Source organism: Zalophus californianus, chromosome 5 (assembly GCF_009762305.2).
Source record: "Zalophus californianus isolate mZalCal1 chromosome 5, mZalCal1.pri.v2, whole genome shotgun sequence".
NCBI lineage: Eukaryota > Metazoa > Chordata > Mammalia > Carnivora > Otariidae > Zalophus > Zalophus californianus.
Window position 1 is genome coordinate 123956067 of NC_045599.1, and position 20623 is coordinate 123976689.

Genomic DNA, 20623 nt, shown 5'->3' on the forward strand with positions numbered 1-20623 from the left:
AGCACTTAGGAAACAGTAGCCTCTGCTTTGTTATTGTTAATACTTTTGTTAATTCTCATAAGAATTAGAGTGGTTTATGAAGCAGTCACACGGGGCTCTAACTAAATTTTTAATATTTTAATACATTGGTGTGCCATTGACATAATCTTCCGTATGTTCCACTAAATCTATATTCTGTGTCCCAGAGAAGTTAGCATAAAAACAATCAAAAAGTGGGAATCCAACATCATAAAACAAAAAATGAATACTGGTCCTGAAAGTATGGTTTTTAATTTTTTTCCTCTGAAGACAACCTAAACATTTCTGGGGATTCTGGGAATACAGCAAAATCAGTTTAATTTCAAGTCACTGAATTTGGAAATACAGTCATTGATTCAGCAAAACCTCAGTAATTTTAAAGTGTGAAGTGATCTTAAGTAGCATTTCATAAGGGGAGAAATTAAGTCTTTAGTCCTTTGTAGCCTGCGCTTTACCCAGAGTCACAACTAAAATATGAATGGGCTACAATTTAACCTGAAGAAACCGTAGACCAATTTCGAATTGGTTGTGAAACACATGTTCGTGTTTAAGTCCTAGAAGAGCGCATACATATGGTCTGTCCTTCGGGGAGATGTCAGGGCATAATTTGTTTCCCAGATGGTGGATTCTTGAGCCAAAATGTGTAAGCACCATCCACCCCAGGAACTTTGAAAAGGTCAGAAAGAGAGGAATGATAGAAGTATTAGGGGAAAGAAAAGTAGAGCTGTATGAATTTTTTCCTTAATGTGTAGTATTCAACATCACTTAAAATGTTAGTTTACAAACTCAAGTTCTTTACAAAAGAGCTGTGTAAGAATTAGTTTTGAATGGCCTATAAATTTGATCCACGACCCTACCCCTGGAGTGACTGACAGAAATACGGAATTGAAAGCATTTATTCGGTGTCTGAGAACCAGCGAAGTTGATTTTACAAGAGATGTCTTGAACTGATTTGGAATTAAATTGGAGTGGATTTTATCCCAGAGTGATTAGTTTCAGATTAAAGAGACAAGAAAAGCTTTTGAGGATGATTTTGATAAAAACTGGGAAGTGGAAATCATGTTAAAATGAGTGCGAGTGGAGTGTACTGGGCCGCTCCGACGTCGCTCAACTTCCGAAAGGTGAGAGCAAGGCTGAGGTCCCAGCTCAGATGTTAACTCCTCCCCCCGCCCCCACCCCTGGGGCCCCAGCCAGCTTTCTCACTGCCATGGAAACATGTCTTTGCTGCAGACAGCCTTCCAAGGCTGGAGCCAAGCCTTCAGCTTCCTGTCCCTCGAGGTGCTTGCACACACCCCCACTCACCTTGTCCTGGGGCAGGTTCTGATTCAAGAGGCCAGACTGCCCAGTTACCAACAGCCAACAGCACACACCCTTCACAAACAGGCCTAGAGTCCAATTTTCTGTTCCCGTTGATGGCTCCTTTCCTTTCCTGGGAGGCCAGGTGGCTGCCGCCTTGCCTAAGCTGTGCAGGCCTGGCTCCTGGCCGCATTTACCACCTAGTACCCGCCACCCCCCCCCCACCCCGGCGGGGGGAATCAGCCAACCTCTCATCCTCCTGGGCTCAAAACGGTGGGGCTTGAGGACCTCGTTTTGCAAAGTGGTTGTGAGGATTCCAGAGAGTGTACATGACGCTCCCAACAGGGTAGATGTGGGATTGTTACCCGTGCCTCTTTCCCTCCAGGAACATCAGGAATGCCTCTTACTGACCGTCACCTTAAAGGTGTAAATGCCTTAAACTCGGGTTAGATGCCCCTGAGGTCACAGCCCACGGTTACCCAGAGGGGTGTTACATGGCAAGAGTCCTGCTTAGATGGACCGCGGGACCTGTTCCACCTGCCGAAGTGCTGGACTCGACCTCTCTTCAGCCGGGTGACTTTCTCCATCCTCACGTCTCAGGCTAATAAGCATGGCTGGCTCAGAGAAGTCTCTTCCGCTGTCTCAGCAGCCCCACCTCTCCGTGCACCCCACTTCTGTGCAGCCCCCCCCACCTCTTGGAGCACCAAGCACAATTCTAATACTTTCTTTGACACAGAATTTGAGGGGCGTCTCAGTTGCCGCTGCATCCACAGGGCTCGGCACAGTGTCAGCCATATGACAAGTGCTTGTTACATACTCTTGAAATAACGACCTTGAAAAGCCAGTACATGACTTAATGTGTTTCCTGGATGTAGGAACTACGTTACAGTACAGAGAGGTGATCCGCCTGGGGTCTAGTCTCCAACCATGGAAAGACAAGGGATCCCGCTGCACTCGCATGCCTCAGACAAGGACGGGAGGCTCCCTGTGGTGGCCTAAGATCCTCCTTCCCACGTCCACTGGGGGAGACATTGTTCACCCCAGGTGCTCAAGGCTTTGTTGCTTGCCTTTGTTCTCCCTCAAGGAAATTTGCCTTCATCCTCAGACCTCTTTGACAAGCGCAGGTAAAGGATAAATGGGCTTTACTGAAGTGACCACAGGGGAGAGCCCTCCCCCTCCCCAGCATCCACCAACACCCGCACCTCCTCCCCGCTTCGAAATGTATGTCATTCTCTTTGGGTCTGTATCCTTCCAAGTGACCATCTGCATGACCAAGTCGTCCCATTTCTGTCGCCACCTCTCTTCCCCCCAGTTGCATATCTGCTTCTCCGGAAGCCAAGCCTTGCCTCAGGTCTCATTCACTCGGTGGCGTAGGCCGCTTGTACACAAACTACACATTCCGAGTCAGAGGACGACCAGTCCCCCACAAGAAGAGGGGTGATATTCTGAGTGAACAAAACAATATTCACTACAGCCTCGCTAAACCAGAAAATAAAAAGGAAAAAAAAAATCACACTGTCTTCTTATACAGCATTAGCTCTTTTTCACACTTTGCCTTTTACCCTTTCAGATGTTTTTCCTATGTGAATGTGTGTATATAAATATTTACACATTTCCATATATATGTGTGCACATACATGAGGGTTATATTGTATATTCTGTTTTCAAACCTGATTCTTTTATTTAGCTTATTTTGAAAATCTTTTTTATATCAACGGAATATTTATATCGTACTGTTCTTTCATGGATATATAACACTCTAGTGTATGGATATATTATTTAAATTTCCTATTCCTTATTCCTTACTGAATTCCTTCGTTCTTATTCACTTATAAAACCGTTGCTACTTTTCATTAAATAGGGGATGACTTTGAAAGCCAGGCAAAGAGTTTTGGCACTGATTTGGTTGGGACTAAAAACCAACACTTGAGCTTCACACTAGGAGTCACTGGCACGCTCTACTCAAGCACTCCCCAATCGACTTTTCTATGCCATTAAATGGGTCTTTTCCTACCAACTAAGGAAGATTCCAACCTAAAGCGGAGTTCTACTGCTCACATGCTACTTCCTCTAAGATGCAGGGGGGTGGGTTGGGGCGGGGGGGCGGGGCAGGCAGCAGGAGCTCAGAGTGGGGGACTGCTCAGGGCTCATGCTGGCTGGCCACTGGAAAAGACAGCTGCCCGGCTCAGTCTCACCCAGTCCTCAGGGCACCCACACCAGCAGCTGAACTCCATCCTGGGCCCTCAGTCATTGGTAAGGATCCTTAGACCCAAGGGAAACAGGATTTTCAGGAACTATAAGAGGGATTTTGAAATATTTTGATGCTCCCTGGGAACAGAAGTCCCTTTAGCCCAGGAGTCTTTGTCAGACTCCTAGTGTAGGGAAGTCGAGACAGTGGCACATTCTTTAATGGGAGACACATGACATGAAATGTGTCTTAGGCAAACAAATCTGGTTTCCGGTGAAGTACTGTGTGGAGGTATACAGCCTGGTGGTGAGGGTTGATGAGCTGTAGTAGGCAGAAGTCCAAGACGGTCCCCAAGAGTCTCAGCCCCTGCGGCACAGGCCTGCTACCCTCCCCTTCCCTGGAGTGTGAGCCCGACCCTGAAGGAGACGAGATGTCACTCCCATGATCAGGTTACTCATCCATCGACTTGCTGTTAATAAAAAGGAAGATTATCCAGGGTGGGCCTAACCTAATCAAGAGCTCTCGCAGGAGGGACTGGGCTTGCAGAAAGAGAGTCTCCTGCAGGCTCTGAAGGAGCAGGTGGCCCTTGAGCATGCCAGACGGGACCACAGCCCCAGCTGACACCTGGATTTCAGGAGCGAAGTCTTCTCTATCCTTCACCTTCTTCCCGGTGTCTCATTCTGGGATTGGTTCCCACATAGCGAATCCTCAGGAAACGTTCACGAAGCAGATGTGTGATGGCACGTGTCTGTGAAAGGGAGCGCCAGAGCAATGCTTGGGAGGACCCAGATCATTCTGCATCCTTCCATCCTAACCGCCCCAAAGCCTCTGAACAAACCCCAAGGGCTTCAGGCTGCCAGGCAAGAGGCAGTCATGTCATTGTGAATAAGATCCCAACACTTGGCAAATCATTTTACCTCCCCAGCCCTGTCTGAGAGGCTAGATCAGGCCATCACTTAGCTTCCTTCATTCGAGAGCTCACAGATATGTGGCCCCGGGCAACCAGCAGGCCCATTTTCTGCTCTGACAGTCCCCCGTATCACACCCACACTCCCCCAGGTGCCCTGTGAGCTGAAGTCCAGTGGGAACACAGGACCTCTGCAGCCAGGGCCCGGGTCACGGTGCGGCAGCCTTGCATCCCTACCTCTCTCCTCCACGCTCTCTGGGTCTGACAGCTCCCTCCCCTGGCCTCTGCCTTCCTGAAGCCCATTTCCTTACAGGGCTTCCTGCAGCTCAGCCCTTGGCCTGGTGCCTGTTACTTTTGTTGCTAAATGAGGATATTTGAGCAAATTTCTTGAGCTCCCCTGGCCTTCCTTCTCAGAGACATTCCAACCCAAGTTGTCTTTTAGCAAAGTCAGAGCTGCAGGCCCTGTCACCAGGCTGTCCCAGGAGGCTGAAGCCCCAGGCTGGGCCCTTGCTTGGAGGTGGGCAGCTGGGACACTGCGGGAGGTCACACCATGTGCTAGAAATTTCTGTGCCTTTGTAAACCACTTGGAGCTTGAGCAGGTCTGCGAGACAAAGAGCCAAATAGCAGCCACCTCATCCCAAAGACTGAGACATAGTGTTCCTCTCACATCCTTCCAGGAAAAGAAAAATGCTCCGCGAGCCATGCACTTTCTAGGACCAAAGATGTCTCCGTGAGCGCAGGCAGGAGGAGGAGGAGCAGCAGGGAGTCTTTTCTGCTGCCTGCCCTGCGCTCTCAGTTCTTGGCTTGGCCGGGGCTAGGCAAGGGCCCAGGGAGCACACTCTGCTTGGAAATAATTTGCAACAACTCCCCTGAGTTCTGGAGGTTATTTGTGGAGGGGAAGGCAAAGGAAAGAAGAGAAAACACTTCAAACCCAGACCTCATTGCATACTGTGGGTCCCTGAATCCCATTCTGACCAAATGGCTCTGGTTTCTGCTTCCACCGTCCTTGAGATAAGAGAACTTTGGAAGAAGGCAGACTTGAAGCTCTTGACGAGAAACTGGCAGGCAGACACCTGGGTCCTGGCCTCTGCCCAAATCCCCTTACCCACAGGCCTGGGCTACCAGTCACAGCCAACCTGAGGAAGCTCCAGAAGGCCACTGAACAATCCTGGGGTCCTTGGGCCGGTAGCGTCTGACTGCAGGCCGGGGTGAGGGGTAGGAAAGGTCCACAAGGAAGCATCATGGTCGTGTCCTCATGGTAGGACCACGGCAAGTCGCCCAGTCTTTCTGGCCAGCTTCTGTCTTCCCAAGCCAAACAGGCCATGCACATCTGCTCTGGCAGTCATCAAAGGAGGGCTGTTATTAAGCTTAAACATATGAACGTGGGGCTGGAGCCTAATGACTCACAAGGGCTATCCCAGAAGCCAGTCCATGTGGTCGCCTGAATATAGCCTCCTGGAACTTCCGAACCATAGCCTGTCACTTCCACTAAGAACCTGCCAGCGTTAAGTGCCTTCAGACCTTGTACTTCACGGCCTCACTGGGCTGAGGCAGGGCCCTTCTATTTGCCTTCTTTGTTTCGTGTGTGCTGTAGAAATACCCAGTGACGATGCAGCTGAGTGACCCACGCTCTCCATCTTGGGAAAAAGCCACTTGGGAGTGGGCGGAAGCACCACAAATCCCTTGTTTGGGATTCTGATGTTGATGCCTTTCCTGCCTTTGATCACACAGGCTCATCACACAGCCTGATCAGCAAAGGGTCCCGGCTGGTGCCAGGCACAGCCCAACCCCACCTCCATCCTCAGGGGCAACTACTGTGTGTCGGCTGGACTGGACCAGAGCTGCAAGAGGGCCATAAAGGGAACAGGGAGCGGCTAATGCTTTGTCCAGACGTCTCCTAAAAGATTGATGTCTTTCTACTTGGAGCTGCCTTTATTTTTCCCCAGCAGCTGGGCCGCTGCAGGCTGCCCCTGGCGCTTCCCTACCAAAGAAGAGCGGCCTTCTGGGGCAGGGGGTTGGCTGTCAGAGCTGAGAGGGGTTGCAAGCCGCTCCTACTCCCAATTCCTCTTCCTTTGGGAACTCGCAGTGCTAAAAACAAGCTTTCTGAGAACCATATTTTTCTGGGTTAAAGGTGAAAAATGCAGCATTTCCTCCAAGTGCAAAGCGCTGGGCCTGCCAGCTCTGGGCACATTTCCGAGATCCTTCCTCCCACTCAGGGAGGAGGCAGCTCGCTTGCAAGGGGGAGAAGCGATGAGGCGGGTGGCGAGGGGAAGGCGAGGAGGGAAGTGGGAAGGAAAGCACCCGTTACTCTGAAACCCGGGTGGCTCGCGTCCGGGAGCCTGAGGCCTGTTTGTGTTGGCGCAGGCCCGGAGGCTGGAACGGGCCTGGGGCCGGAAATGAGGAGCAAGTAAGAGGGTGGGAGAGCAGGGCAGCCATTCAGAGTGTTGCCCGACGGCCCGGGGTCGTCAAGCTGCCACTCATGGGCTTCTGGGACAGTGTGGGGACAGAGAAGACCCCACAGACCTTCCTGAGAGAAATCCTGCAACCAGGCTTGGAGGAACCGTGTGGTTGAGGGAGTCAGTTTTGGTGGGAATGGCAAGGACGCCCCTGTCCTCCCCGCCCGCCCGCCCCCCAGCCATCCTTGCTTAGGGCACACGGAAGTGGGGGGGATTTTCTCAGATCCTGACCAGGGTCCAAACGGTGGTTTTCAGGAACCGGGCTTCACGATAGCCCTGGCGGGCAGGACAGGGATGCCGTTAACCTCCAAGCTCCCTAGCTACTCAAACCTCTCTCAGGAGCCCAGGGCCCAGGCAGCTTTCTCAGGATTCTCTCAACAGAGCCGCTACCCAAAAGCTAGGGCACAAATCCTGTTCCCCTCCTAGATCCCCCTCCTCAGAGTAATAGCATAAGTGTCAGGCAACGGGTAGCAAAAGGAGGGAGCACAGAGCACAGCAGGTGCGGAGGAGGGACGGATGCTGCTCCGTGCGCCCCGTCTGGCCGGGCGGCCCCTGACAACTTCACAGACCTCATCCCCGCTCCCAGGACTGTGGCCCGGGGGGGCCATGGCCCCGCACCACACCCCCTCTCTCAACAGCCTGTGTGAAGGACGGATGGCATTAAGGGCCCAGATCTCGTACCCTGGCTGTGTCTGGCCCTTTGCTGGGTGACTTTCTCTCCACTGCAGAGGTGCAGTCTGTTTCCTCATCTCTTCGGTCGATGGACTTTGACTAATAGGATGTGGCAGAAGGGACATGCACAGTTCCCAAACGTAGGCTGTCGAAGGCCTTACACCTTTGCTCGAGTGTCTTTGCCTTCCTCTTTAGTGACAAGGGCATACCAGCCTATCCTCTGGGCCCACGAGGAGGAGAGCCACACGGAGGAGACTCGAGTCACCTCACCGCCCCAGCCAAGGCCATCCTAAATGAGCCAACTGCCACACATGGGAACGGGTCCAGCTGAGACCCAAAGAACCACCTGGTCAAGCCTCAGAATGCCGTCTGTATCCCCACAACCACCTCCCCTATAAATACATCCCGTATCTCCTGGGTTTTGTCCACCGAGAGGGTGAAAGAGCCCTGCTCCTGGCTTGGGATATACTTACCATGTTCTCTGACCCTGAGCACCCAGGTGATCCGCTCCTCTGGTGTCACCCTACTCTGCTGCCCTCTTGTCAGCAGGATCTCCCCTGCCCTCAGCCCACCATGGGGTCACCCCTTCTAACCCCTTCTGCATCCCACCCAGGGGGGAAGGTGGCCCACAATTCTCATCAGCTTCAACACACACTCCCAGGCCCTTGTCCCTGAGTCACCGCATTTTTGTCCGGATAACACCTGCAGGGAACAGTGGCGCATCTACAACATAACTCTCCTGGCTTCAGCTCAGCTGCATATTTTGCTAAAATCACAAGGTTTTATTTGTTTGGGGGTGTTTTTTGGGTGGGTTTTTGTTTTGTTTTGTTTTTTGGCTGGAGGCAATGGATTGAAACTATGCTATGAAGGCAACCCCACTCTCTCTGGGGAAGCACGGCTGCTAGCAGTCTCCAAGGAAGAGGGGTGGAGGTGAGGGTGTTTGAGAGCTGGCAAAACCCACTTTCTAAGACATCCTGACGCAGAACCTTCTGATCGATTACCTGAAGGGGACAGAGAATACAGACATGTTGGATTAAGGAATGTAATATGCTGGGCTGAGGAAACAGCATAAAAAGATTGTGCAAAGACATAAAAGTCCATGAAAAGTTCAGGAAACCGTGTAGGCTAGAAATTGAAGGATACAGGGCTACATATAACAATATGATAATTCTGTATTTTCTAAGCTGAACGCTAGCAGGAAGATTTTGCAATTCATTGAACTAGGGAACAAAACAAACAAAAAAGACAAAAAAGACAAAAAACAGCCCCCTTTCTCCCACGTGGCTTTCCTGTAAACTGCACTCCCCAGCTGACACCCAGAAGAACAGAGGTATTACCCGGACTGCCACTGCTACAGTCACTGTCCCTATTACCGTCGCTGTTGTTATTCCTCCCAGAGGGAGGGTCCTGGTCATCGGAGGTCCCAAAGGCAGGAAGTAGAAGGCTGAAGCACGAGGGGAATGTCTCTAGTTCACTTATTCACTTTTCAGAATTTTCAAAGTGCTTACCACCGTGCTTCACCCAAAGCTCAAAGTCTCCGCTGAACACAGGCTGCACACACCAGAGTCACGTCATGACAAATTATAGGCTCGTACGTGATTCAGATCCTATTTCCCTCCTCTTTGGGGACAGTGTTCATCTCACCTTTCCCTTAGCAAGTCCCGTCCTGGGATCTGCCAGTGAGCCAGCTGTCTGCCGGGTCCCCGCCAAGGACGCAGAGGAAGCACCCCACTTCTCCAGTTCTTGCCCAGGCGCTCAGGCCATGCTGAGGGGCACCCCCTGCCCCAGAACAGCCTTATAATCACCCACTGTGAGACTCTACTTTCAGGGATCGTGTCTACAGCTCATGACTAATTGTATCGGTGTCCATTTGTGGACGTGACTTCTGCAAGCATCAGCAACATCTCCCCCAAATGAGTAAAAGACTGAACGCATGAGTTCTAGCCTTCTCCATCTCCTTTATTCAGATTCACTACAGACGTTCCCCCTCTCTTAAAGCAAATATGACAGTGACCCTCCTCCGTAACACATGTCCCTGTTAATCTGCTTATGTGGGAAGCTTCATGTTCATCTCCTTGAGCCATCAACATTTACTGCAAGAGAAGAGTCAGCCTCCCTAAGCTGCCCACCCCGAGATAACTACCCCACTCCGGAGGATGCCATGAAGGGCCCAAACAAGTCTTTTCTGGGGGAAGATTTTTAGGAAGTGTGCAAAGAATTCAGGGTTGTCCACACAAACTTGCAAAAGTATACTGTGTGGACAATCTGCAGCTATAAAAATATACACATACAAAAAGACATCTACAAAATCATGGTGCCTGTTTTCTTCGATTTGCATTATAAAAAGTAGAGAGTTTTCATTAAAGGTAAACTTTGGTGGGGGCAGCGTTCTGTGACTCCATGCCTAGTCTCCCCTCCTCCTGATTTTCATGGAATAGTCAGAGCATACTGAACCAGCCACTGAGGAGTGGAAGGGATTAATCCTAAATAATTCATGGGCCAAGGTGAGAAATTCAAGGTTCAAGGTCAAATAGTCATTCTGCTGTCAGTAAAAGTGTCATGAGTCAGGGAAGGAGGGAAGTATTTTAATACTGCCCTTTGGGTCTCTATTTTTTTTTTTCTTTCGTTTTTTATTCACCATGAATCACAACACAGTCACTGAGCTACAGCAGATAGGCTCTGGAATTTGCATTGATGTGTGATCTCTGGCAGCCCCTGCACATTCAATGGACAAAGTTCGACGCTTCCTACACAGAGTATTCCGTTAGGTTTGGCCTACAGAGTGTCAGCAGGAAAGGCCACACAGGGACTCCTGTCTTGGTTCTAGTTTCTCATCAGGGGGTACTCTCTCCTTGATGGGAAGAAACACACCTGGCCGCCATGCCTCCGTGTGCAGCAGCAGGCAGGGTCGCGGGGCCCCGGGGATTCTCAGCAGAGAAGGCTGTGTCCCTTGGGCAAGCCCAGCTGGGCTTACTTGGCTCCACAGGTGTTGATGTTTTTCCCATCCACGGCATCTTCCACGAGGGAAATGTGGTAATCAGTGGACAGGGTGAAATGAGAAATACAGCCCACAAGGCCTCGCATATATTGCCTGTTAGTGTGCAGAGCGATTTCCTTCATTCCACCTGCCAGGAAGCAAGAGGGAGACGGGGTGAGCCGGAGGGGAGCAGGTCTCGTTAGGACACTTGAGTCTTCATTGACCAAGGTGTCCCTCGGCTGACAGGATGGGTGAGGGCTGTGAGCCCCTCCAACTGCTCAGTGCAGAGCAGCTGTCTGATTAATAATAACCCTTGAAGGAACAGATGGACTTGTATCGACCTGACACACAACCAGAGGCTATAAATACCCACCTCACGTGTGACTGCTGACCCAACTAACCACTTAAAACCAAACAGTGCCTGAGAAATTTTGAAATGTTGTATAATGTCAACAGAAGGCAGCAGATAGTTAAAGGTGATGTCATCTTAACCCAAAAGAAATACACTGATATTGAAAGCTTTCAATTAAGTTCACTTTTAGGAAATATCATTTGGATAGAGATCTATTTTCGTGTTTATGTGTCTGCAGTAGTGGTTTCTAAACTATTTACAGAAATACTACTCATTCTAATTTTGAGAGGGGACAAGAAAGATCCTCCTTCCTCAGAGGGAACTGTCGGAGCTATATTAGGCAGGTTTTTGTTCTATAAACAAGAGAAGCATGGTTTTCCTGGTGGATCAGTCCAAAGCACAAAAGCATCTAAGTGCCTCCTGCCCCCTCAGCCATGAGTCAGAAGTTCAGAAAATGGAACAACGGAATATATGGCAAGCTTCCCAATTTCTAAGTATTTTGATCCGGTGAAGTGCACCTCTTTGGGGGAATCCCACCATGACAAATGGAGGCCTAGCAAGAAGACACTGGCATAATTTAGATTTGGTCAAAGGTCACTTACCCACATACAGAGCTCCATTGATGTTGAGCTGCCTCATCATGCCAGGTGATTTGCCTGTTCTGGCCCCATAGTCATCCACAGTTATCTTTCCGGATTGGCCATCCCTGTAGAGACCACCATTTTTGGAGCTTAATTCAATTATGCATTCATTTTAATAAAACTGTATTCAAGTACCTACTCTGTGCCTGGCACTATGCTAAAAGACGGAGGCACAAAAATGAAAAAGAAAAAATTCCTGGCCCTCAGGAATTTATGGTTTCCTGAGGCAAACAAAAAAATTCAAATTGTACATGAAAACACCGTGTCACCACTCTGCAGCAGAGGAATGCCAGGATGCTGCAGAACACAGGAGGAGAGGGGGTCAGGGAAAGCTTCAAGGGACACTCTGTCTGAGATGAGCTCTGAAGGCTGGGTAGGTCAGGTGAAGGAGGAGGGTAATGCAAACAGGAAGTGGCAATGCTAAAGAGAGAAAAGACAGGGGGCTGGTACAGGCTGGGCACAGAGAATTCTGGAAGTGGGAGGAGAGTGGCCAGAAGCATTTCTCCTGAAGGGAGCCAGAGAAGAACAGAACTATAAGGGGAGGTGTGGAAGGGACACGGGGACCCGTGGCGAGTTCTAACAGTATTCTAAGCAAGATGGAAAGCCAATGAAGCAGGTAGAGGATTACTCTGGGGGAGGACAAAGAATGGCTGAGAAGTTTCTAAAGGGCCCAGAGAGTCATCCAAAAGCGACTCTGGGGACAGTGGAGTGGAGGTGTTCATCTGTGGCAAGGGCTTCGCCATTTTCTATGCTGGTTCCCAAAACTATCTGGTCCCAGGGACCTTCTTCAAAAAACCACCTGTTTGTACAGATCTTGGAGGACTGTACCAACCCAGGCTGCACTTTTTTTTTAGGAGTTCCTTATTGATCTTCTAATCTTTTTTTTTACAGCAAACTGTTCTTGTTTCTTGGATTACTGGTCTCTCTTATCTCTCTGACAACAGTAATATGTTTTACCATTTATATCATATTTTATCATTTATCATTTTTTCATTCAAGTCTTTGTTTCCTTCAAATTGCTTTGTTATGTTGATTTGTTCTGCTAGCCATCTTTTACATTGGAGATTTTTTCAAATGCCTAGTGATTCCTGACGGCCATTTCATAGTTTCATAGTTTCATTTCATTCATAGTTAAGTGAAGAGAAGAAGCACTGGGGCGCCTGGGTGGCTCAGTTTTAACCATCAGATCATGATCTCAGGGTCGTGAGATCGAGCCCCACTATAGACTCTATGCTCAGCGGGGAGCTGAGACTCTCTCTCTGCCCCTCCTCCCACTTGTTTCTCTATCTCTCTCTAAAATAAATAAATAAAATCTTTAAAAAAGAAAAAAAAGCACTAAAAGGCAGATCGGAAGCTCTGTGTGTAGATTCGTTTCTGCTGCCTGGGGCTTCATAGTGCTGGGACCTGGCTCAATCATTTTCTTGGGGGACACCTGAATTTTCTACTTTCCTTATTGTGGGGGATAGCCTGGCTCCCAGCATTCTGGAATCTCACTGGGGGAAGAATTATGGGGTTCTTAATATTCAACATATGAGCCTGCACCCAGTCCCCAGCTTTAGTTTATATAGTTTATACAGTACACAGTAGTCCAGTATTTAGTTATGCCTAGTGCCACCAGCTCAGAACCTTGTTTCACTTTCTCCAGAGAACTGCCTTTCCTTATTTTCCCATGGGTAGGGAAAGAGCAGCGTGCCAGCTAGATGAGGTGGGAAAGGGGCTTGGGTTCTAACTCCTCAAGTACATTCAAGGAAAGGTTTTAAAACCAATCATTCCCCTTTTAGTCCCTCCTTCACCTTCCAGAGTTTCCTGGCTCTACTCTTTTTTGGGGGATACAATAGTACAAATCCGGTTGGCCAGGCCTCATGTCTTGGTAGCAACTCTTCTAGTAACGAGTTTTAGAGGTAATTCTGTTCTGTCCTCAGCCTCGAGATCGTACACTGCCTCTCCACTTCGGATATGCTGTTTCAGAATCTCATGCGTGAATGCCGTGATGGGCAATGCCTCCAACAGCTTACCTTGCCTGGCCAGCCTTTCCCACCCCCCCTCACCATTTCTCTAAAAAATTCCATTTTTCCCCCCACTTTATTTCATCTAAGAATTTTTCATTTTTTTATATCTCTGAAATGAGGCTATGTCTTAGAATCGATGGCATCTTGGGTTTCGACTTCTAAGGTAATAAGTAACGGACAGGAGAGTGGGGTCCAGCAAGGCTACCCCCACCACAGCCTGTATGTGAGCTGAGGAGGAGACTGCGCGCGGCAGCCCCGAGGTTCCCAGGCTCACTCCTGACCTCACCACGGGCCTCCCCGCGAAGGGCTATGGTGAATGCTCAGGGAACCTGAACCACACGTTCTATTCAGCCCAACTCCTGGAACCCTCATCTAAAATGGCAAGATTGACATTTTTTTTTTACAGAGCTAAGTTTGGGTCTGCTCTTTGGTTTCTCAGAATATACTGTTAAGAATATGGACAGAGGTAGTAAAACTAATTTTAAAGGAATGATTCACCCGGGGTTAATCAGAAGTCAGGGTGGTGACCTCTGTGAGGGGGGAGATATGTAATTGGGACAGGGTGCACACAGCTTCTAAAGCCCAGGTAATGTAATGTCCAAAAAAAAAAAAAAAAAGTGGGTGAGATGTAAAGCATTCCTCAAAGTCCACAGGCCCTGAAATCTTATCCCACTAGAAAGATCTAGATCTCACAAGATAGCGAGGCCCTCTTCCAGTTTAGTCATCAAGAAGTTCTTTCTCTGGGAGGTCTCTGTTGAGTGCATACTTGGGAGGTCAGGCCCTCTGGCCTGTCAGTGTTAGGGAAAAGCAAGGGGGACCTTAGTAACAAAACACCCTGAATGACCCAGGTCAGAAGCAGTAGGATGCCAGGCAAGGTTGGGGAGCAGGACTTTGGGGCCACAGGCACGCGGACAGCACATCTAGCTCTTGCTGAGCTCCAGCTCTGTCTCACCCTGTGGTGGGGACTCACCGAACAGCCTTGACTCGGTGCCACCGACCATCACTGAAGGACCCATTAACCATGATGGACGCCACGCCACTGCCCAGGTTATAGCTAACGGCACGAGAGAAGAAGCAGACAGAATCAAGTGAAATACAGACAGGCAGGCAGCCATGAACAATTCCCATTGCAAAAATTCCTTGGAACTCAGAATGTACTTTCCTTAAAACAAAATACAACAATGTTATAAAAAGCATTAGGTTTCCAGGCTAGGCCATGAATGAACCCCAACTCCCCAAAAAGTTTTTTTTTTCATAAAATTCTAATCGTAGTAAAATATACGTAACATAAAATTTACCAATTTAAGTGTTTTCAAGGGTTAGTTGGGTAGTGTTGAGTACATTCACATTGCTGTGCAAGCCATGTCCAAAACTCATTTTATCTTGCAAAACTGAAGCTCTGCACCCCTGAAATTACCACTCACCACCCACCAGCTCCCTGGCCTCTCACCGTTCTGCTTTTCTGTCTCTGTGACTTTGACTATTCTCGATAACCTCATACAAGTAGGATCATGCAGTACTTGTCTCTTTGTGAATGGCTTCTTGCATTTAGCATAACGTCCGCGAGGTGTTTGTTGGTTGGTTTTGGCCCCATGTACAGAAGCATCAGTCCTATAGTATCAGGAACAAGGAGGGCTTCATCATTTGTAATGTGTTTACTAGGTCGAATATTGTCTCCCCCAAACCTCAGAATGTGACCTTATTTAGAAAGAGGGTCTTGGCGGATGTAATTAGTTAAGATGAAGTCATCCTGGGTTAGCGTGGCTCTAAATCCAGTATGTCCTCATAAAAAAGGGGAAATCTTTGGACACGGGGACAGAGACAGGTAGGAAAGAATGTGACACAAAGATGCAGGCAGAGATTGGAATGGTGCATCTATGAGCCAAGAAACACCAAGAATTGCCAGCAACCACCACCACCTGGGGGGAAAGGATAGAACATTCTCCCTCAGAGCCCCCCGGAGGAACCAACCCTGCCAACACCCGTGTGCCGGACTTCTCTCCTCCAGAACCGTGAGAGAATACATTTATATTGTTTTAAGTCACCCAATTTGTGGTAATTTGTTATGGCAGCTCTCAGAAACTCATACATGTGTTTTCACTTTCTGAAAAACAAAACAAAACAGAACATGGCAGAGTGGGCTAAGCCCCAAAGAGATCAGGAGGATCTGCCTAAAATCCCAAAGCTTACGGATAGGACTTAACTTGGTGTCTGATCTGCTCCTCCATCCCCATTTTACTCTGATATCAGGCCCTCTCAGTAGCTTTGTATTTTCTATTTCAGTTTCCAGATACCCTTATACCCTACAGGTCTCAGAAGATGTGCACATATTGTTTACCAAAGAGAAATATCCCTCTCAGTCCAGTGCTCACTTAATAATTCTAGTTTAATTCAATTCAACAAATATTTCGTGAGTGACTACTCCAGGCTGGGCACTGGGCCAACTGCCTAGACCTCCCCTCGATAATGTAATAAAGCCTAATGTAATCACGCTTTTCAAAGAAAATGTGTTCCACCAGGGCACCTCTCCTCAGCTTATAAGAGGACATGTCTCTCTGTGACTTCACTGGCCAAGAAATAGGAATGTTGAAAGGAAACGTGGATTAGTAACTGAGCTCTTGCATGCACTCACTCTGAGAAAAGAGCAAGAGCAAGCACTTGGCTTTCCCCAGGGAAAGCACGATGGGTCATTTCTGTAATCACGGAGGCTCCAAGAAGTCCCCCAGCCCATTGACACCGAACCAAGCACACAACTTGGGTGACCTGATGAGCTGAGAGACATAGCTCTGATCCTGAAAAGTTTATGGCTTCTTTTTTTTTTTTTTTTTAAAGATTTTTTATTTATTCATGAGAGATGGAGAGAGAGAGGGAGAGAGAGAGAGAGAGAGAGAGAAGCAGAGGGAGAAGCAGGCTCCCAAGGAGCAGGGAGCCCGATGCGGGACTCGATCCCGGGACCTTGGGATCATGACCTGAGCCGAAGGCAGACGCTTAACCATCTGAGCCACCCAGGTGCCCAAGTTTATGGCTTCTTAATGAATTTTCCCACCCCCAGTGTCTCCTTGTAAGAAGCAGCCTGGAGGTGGGATTTTCAGATTTCATTATTTAGTGGCCAAATGACTTTTTGAAGGAATGAATGAGGATGAAGCAGGGCTGAGAGCTGGTTGGCAGAAACTGAGCCGAATCACCAGATGTAGCTTTAATGAAAGGCAGCGAGGGGTAACAGAAAGAGTGTGGGCACTTGGATTGGACTAGCCTGCCTTGATTCCCAGTCTTGCCAATGACTAGCTCTGTGACTTTGGTGACTAGCCTGATCTCTCTGAGACTGTTTCCTCCTCTGTGAAATGGGGGAACTAATACCTTCCCTAAAGGACTGTAGGGAATATTACATAAAAGACCATGGTACATAGTAAGATCCAAACAAATAACCCCACCATCCCCAATACATGCAGTCTTTAATGCAGCTCATATCTGAGGTTGACAATATATCTGGAGGAACCAGTAGTAAGTAGAAAGTTGCCACCAAGAGTTAAACTCATCAAGCCTCTCCTGGAAGAGTAGTCATGTGTGAGTGAGAGTGAACCAACAGGCTGTAAATATGTAACGAAAAAGGTCAGGAACACCCAGATCTCAGAATCAAGGTGACTTGGGGATAATCTCAGGGAGGCTAGGCTGGAACGTGATTGTAATCCAGTGAATGGAAACCTTCAGCTGCGTTTGGACAAAAGACGGGCTTTCTTCTTCTGTTCTCCAACCTGATAACGCTCCTATTCATGCAAAGAGCCAGAACGTGCTCAAGGGAGTCAACAGTGAACCCAGCACCCAGGACTCCAGTCTCACTGTGAGGTGGTAGTTGGGGAGGCAGCTCGGTTGGCCTCTCCACTGCCTGACTCTCCCACACACGCAACCGCTCTAACCCACCCTCCAACTAACCTCCTGCCTCCCCAGGTACCCTGTTGTTGTTGTTGTTGTTGTTTACAATAATAAAAGACCAAGAATAATGGTTACCTGCTTTGGGAGAGGGCATGGGGGAGCCCTCTGGGGTGTGGGAAATGTTCTCTATCTTGTTCTGGATGGTGGTTATACAGGTGTCTATGTGTTTAAAAATTTTTCAAAGTCATCAAGCTGTACACTTAACATTTGTGCACTTCATGGAAGTTACACCTCAGTTTAAAAAGAAAAGGTAGAAACATATGAATGAATGAAGCAATGAACAGACGAATGCATGTCTGGCTTCTCTAGCAAGGCCTTGTGAATCTGGTTAGCGGGACTTGGTTATTCTGCTCCAAATTTACCTGCTCAACTTGCTGTGCCCGGGGAGCTATGAGGCTGAGCACCGAGGTGGGCCGCCAGGAAGAGCCACCAGGTGAGGCCTTTTGGAAACCACATGGCTGCCTCCATGCAGTGACCCCCCCCCCCCACTTAGTCATACCCCCTTTGAACTGCCACACAGGGCATTTTGCTAATGTCAGATCTCTTCCTCTTCTCTGTTGCATGAAAATGTTATCAAGGTCACATGGAAAGAGTGGGAAAGCCTGTCAATCAGGTGGTTTTCACAAACCTGTTCACTGGGCTTTATGCCCCATACACAATCATAAAACATAATGAAACAAAACCACCAAAAACTATACTCTTAGCCGAACACTTTGATTCCCTTTCTTCTACTTAATCTTGTACATAGAAACCCAGAAAACAGGTGCTCCAAGATAACAATTTTAATAATCTGTACCACTAACAGCTAGATAGGCCAGACCCTGCACTAAGCCCCTCACGTGAATTAACGCATTCAGTCTTCAGTCCTCATGACTGTTTGCTTCTGCCTTCTACAGAGAAGGAGGGTAACTTGCCCAAGGTCACGTGGCCACATGTCTGACTCTGAAGCCCAAGCGGTTGACCATTTCAGACCCTGCTTCTTAGGGTGCAGTTCCTGATCGTTTCCAATCGGATTCTGCCCCCCACAAGGCCCTGGGCCATCAGAATCTCTGGGTGGTGGTCCCAGGAATCCACCTCTGAGACCAGCCCCCCCACCCCCACCCCACTGACTCTGTACGATGACATTTTCAAACCACTGGCCTGCACTCTAATTCCTTTCCATGCCCAGCCTCCTGCGGTGCTGGGTGAATGGATGTGCAAAGTGACTACCCAGAGGAAGGAAGGGAGGCCGAGGCAGTGACGTTGCAGCTCCAGGCCCAGGGACAGGTGGGCACAGACGTCCACCTCGGTGGGGGGCCAAGCGGGGCATCCTTCACACAGAACATAGCCACCACTCCAGGCTAAAAGAAACACATCAGGCCCATTTTCAGAATCCGAGGGAGAACTTGCAATAGAAGAAAAATGTCTGGGATGCAGGGGAGCCGTCAGAAGGATGTCCCCAGGGGTGGGGAAAACAGGGGCTGGCCTGAGCCGGGGGGAGCTGCGGGGCGGCCCTGAGCACACTTCCCCTGTCCGGGGCCGGCGGTTTAGGGGGGAAGCTGGGCCTCCCACCCACGGCTGAGCTACTGTTTCAGTTCCCTTTTCTGGGCACAATCAAGTACTTGAGGCCTTGGTGAGGTTAACCACAGGAAAACCACAAGAAAATGGCTTCGCGGCAGCCAGCCTGAAACTGGGGTGTGAAGAGCTCTGTGTTTGACCTCAGGGCCAAGGGGGTAAAGGGAGCTGAGACGGTGCTCCCACCGGCCGGCCTGGAGCCATCAACCACACATTCTCTCCCAAGTCCCCGACGATCGCAGGATGGCGTCCCTCAGCACGCTCTGCTGTTTAGGAGCAAGTGTGATGTTGGACAAGTGACATTTCCTCTCCAAATGCCTTTTATTCAAACTGAAAGGACTTAACATTATTCTACTCTGGCTGTCAATAATCCCTGTGCATGATCCACAGAAGCCCCAAAATTAAATCTTCATCTTCTCCACAGATCAATCATCTTTGTTTTGAGTCCAACCGAGTCCATATCACTTAGTGACTTTGTGCTAGTCACCAGAGGGGGAATTAAAGCAGGAAAAGCCAGAGAAATTACTCCCCCCATAGAGCAGATAGACCATCCAGAGACCAGGCAGGGGTTTCAAACCCTAGCAGACACAGAATCACCCGGAGAAAACAGTTAAAACAGACTGCTGGGCCCCACCCCTAGAGTTATTCTGGTTCAGGAGGCCAAGGGTGGGGCCTGAGAATTTGCATTTCTAACAAGTTTCCCGTGACAACTGATGCTACTGGTCCAGAGACCATGTTTTGAGAATCATGGGTCTGGACAAGTATTTCTAACCTCAAATGAGGATGTACCACCACAATCTCTACTGAAGCTTCCGCATGTCACACAAGCCAGTGCCTGCCCTGGGGAAACCCAGCTCCCACCCACCGTGGTGGGGGGAAGTGGTCTAGGTCGTCCTTTAGCTACTTCACAGCTATCCATTTGACAAATCTGAGAACAGTCTCAGGTGACTCAAAAGAGGTAAGAACTTCCAGGACTGCCTTATCAGTATCACCCAAGAAGCATTTACAAAAATCCAAATGTTGGGTTGATCTACTGACGTGTGAATCTGGCTTTGCAGGGGGAGACTGGAAGGCAGGCAATCTCCTTCCCAAGGCCGCACAGCTAATAAGGAGCAGAGTTAGAATTTACAGGCAGGTCTCTCGACCTTAGCTGGTCTCATCTGTCTGAGCTAGTTTGAGCTGAGTACTCACATCCATGCTCGGCACTATCAAAGCCCTCTTTCTACTACATCCTAATTTGCAAGTGGGGAGCATACAGCAGCAACATTCTAGAACAGGGGTCAAAAAATGTTCTGTAAGGGGCTAGATGATAAATAATTTAGGCTCTGCCATAGAGTCCCTATTGAAACTACTCAAGTGTGACACCGTAGCATGAAAGTAATCAGATAACATATAAGTGAATGAGTATGGCAGAATTCCAACAAAACTTCATTTACAAAAATGGGTGATGGGCTGGATTTGGCCCTCAGGCTAAAATTTGCCAACTGATGCTCTAGAAGGTGGATGCTGGAAAGAAACACCAGGAGCCTCAGATAAGCCTGGCCCTTCAGGCAACAGTCCATTCCAGCAGACTGGGTGCTGGCTTACTTTGGCATCACTCTGTTTGGCATGACTGGCACTGTC

At 48.9% G+C, this 20623-nt stretch overlaps 1 protein-coding gene across 5 annotated transcripts in view; it reads right to left on the minus strand.

Moving 5' to 3' along the window:
• Positions 1–9478: 9478 nt before the first annotated feature.
• EGFLAM (EGF like, fibronectin type III and laminin G domains) overlaps positions 9479–20623 on the minus strand; it is a 188279-nt gene continuing 177134 nt past the window's right edge. For 3 of the 5 annotated variants that reach the window (XM_027606815.1, XM_027606816.1, XM_027606814.2), the window contains 3 exons: positions 14487–14570; positions 11469–11572; positions 10160–10662 (listed from right to left, as the gene is read on the minus strand). In XM_027606815.1, coding sequence (XP_027462616.1) covers positions 10508–10662; positions 11469–11572; positions 14487–14570 — 343 coding nt within the window. In that variant the 3' untranslated portion in view covers positions 10160–10507. Of the gene's footprint in view, positions 10663–11468; positions 11573–14486; positions 14571–14608; positions 15128–20623 lie in introns of those variants that run through there. The other 2 variants (XM_027606812.2, XM_027606813.2) reach the window with 2 other exon arrangements.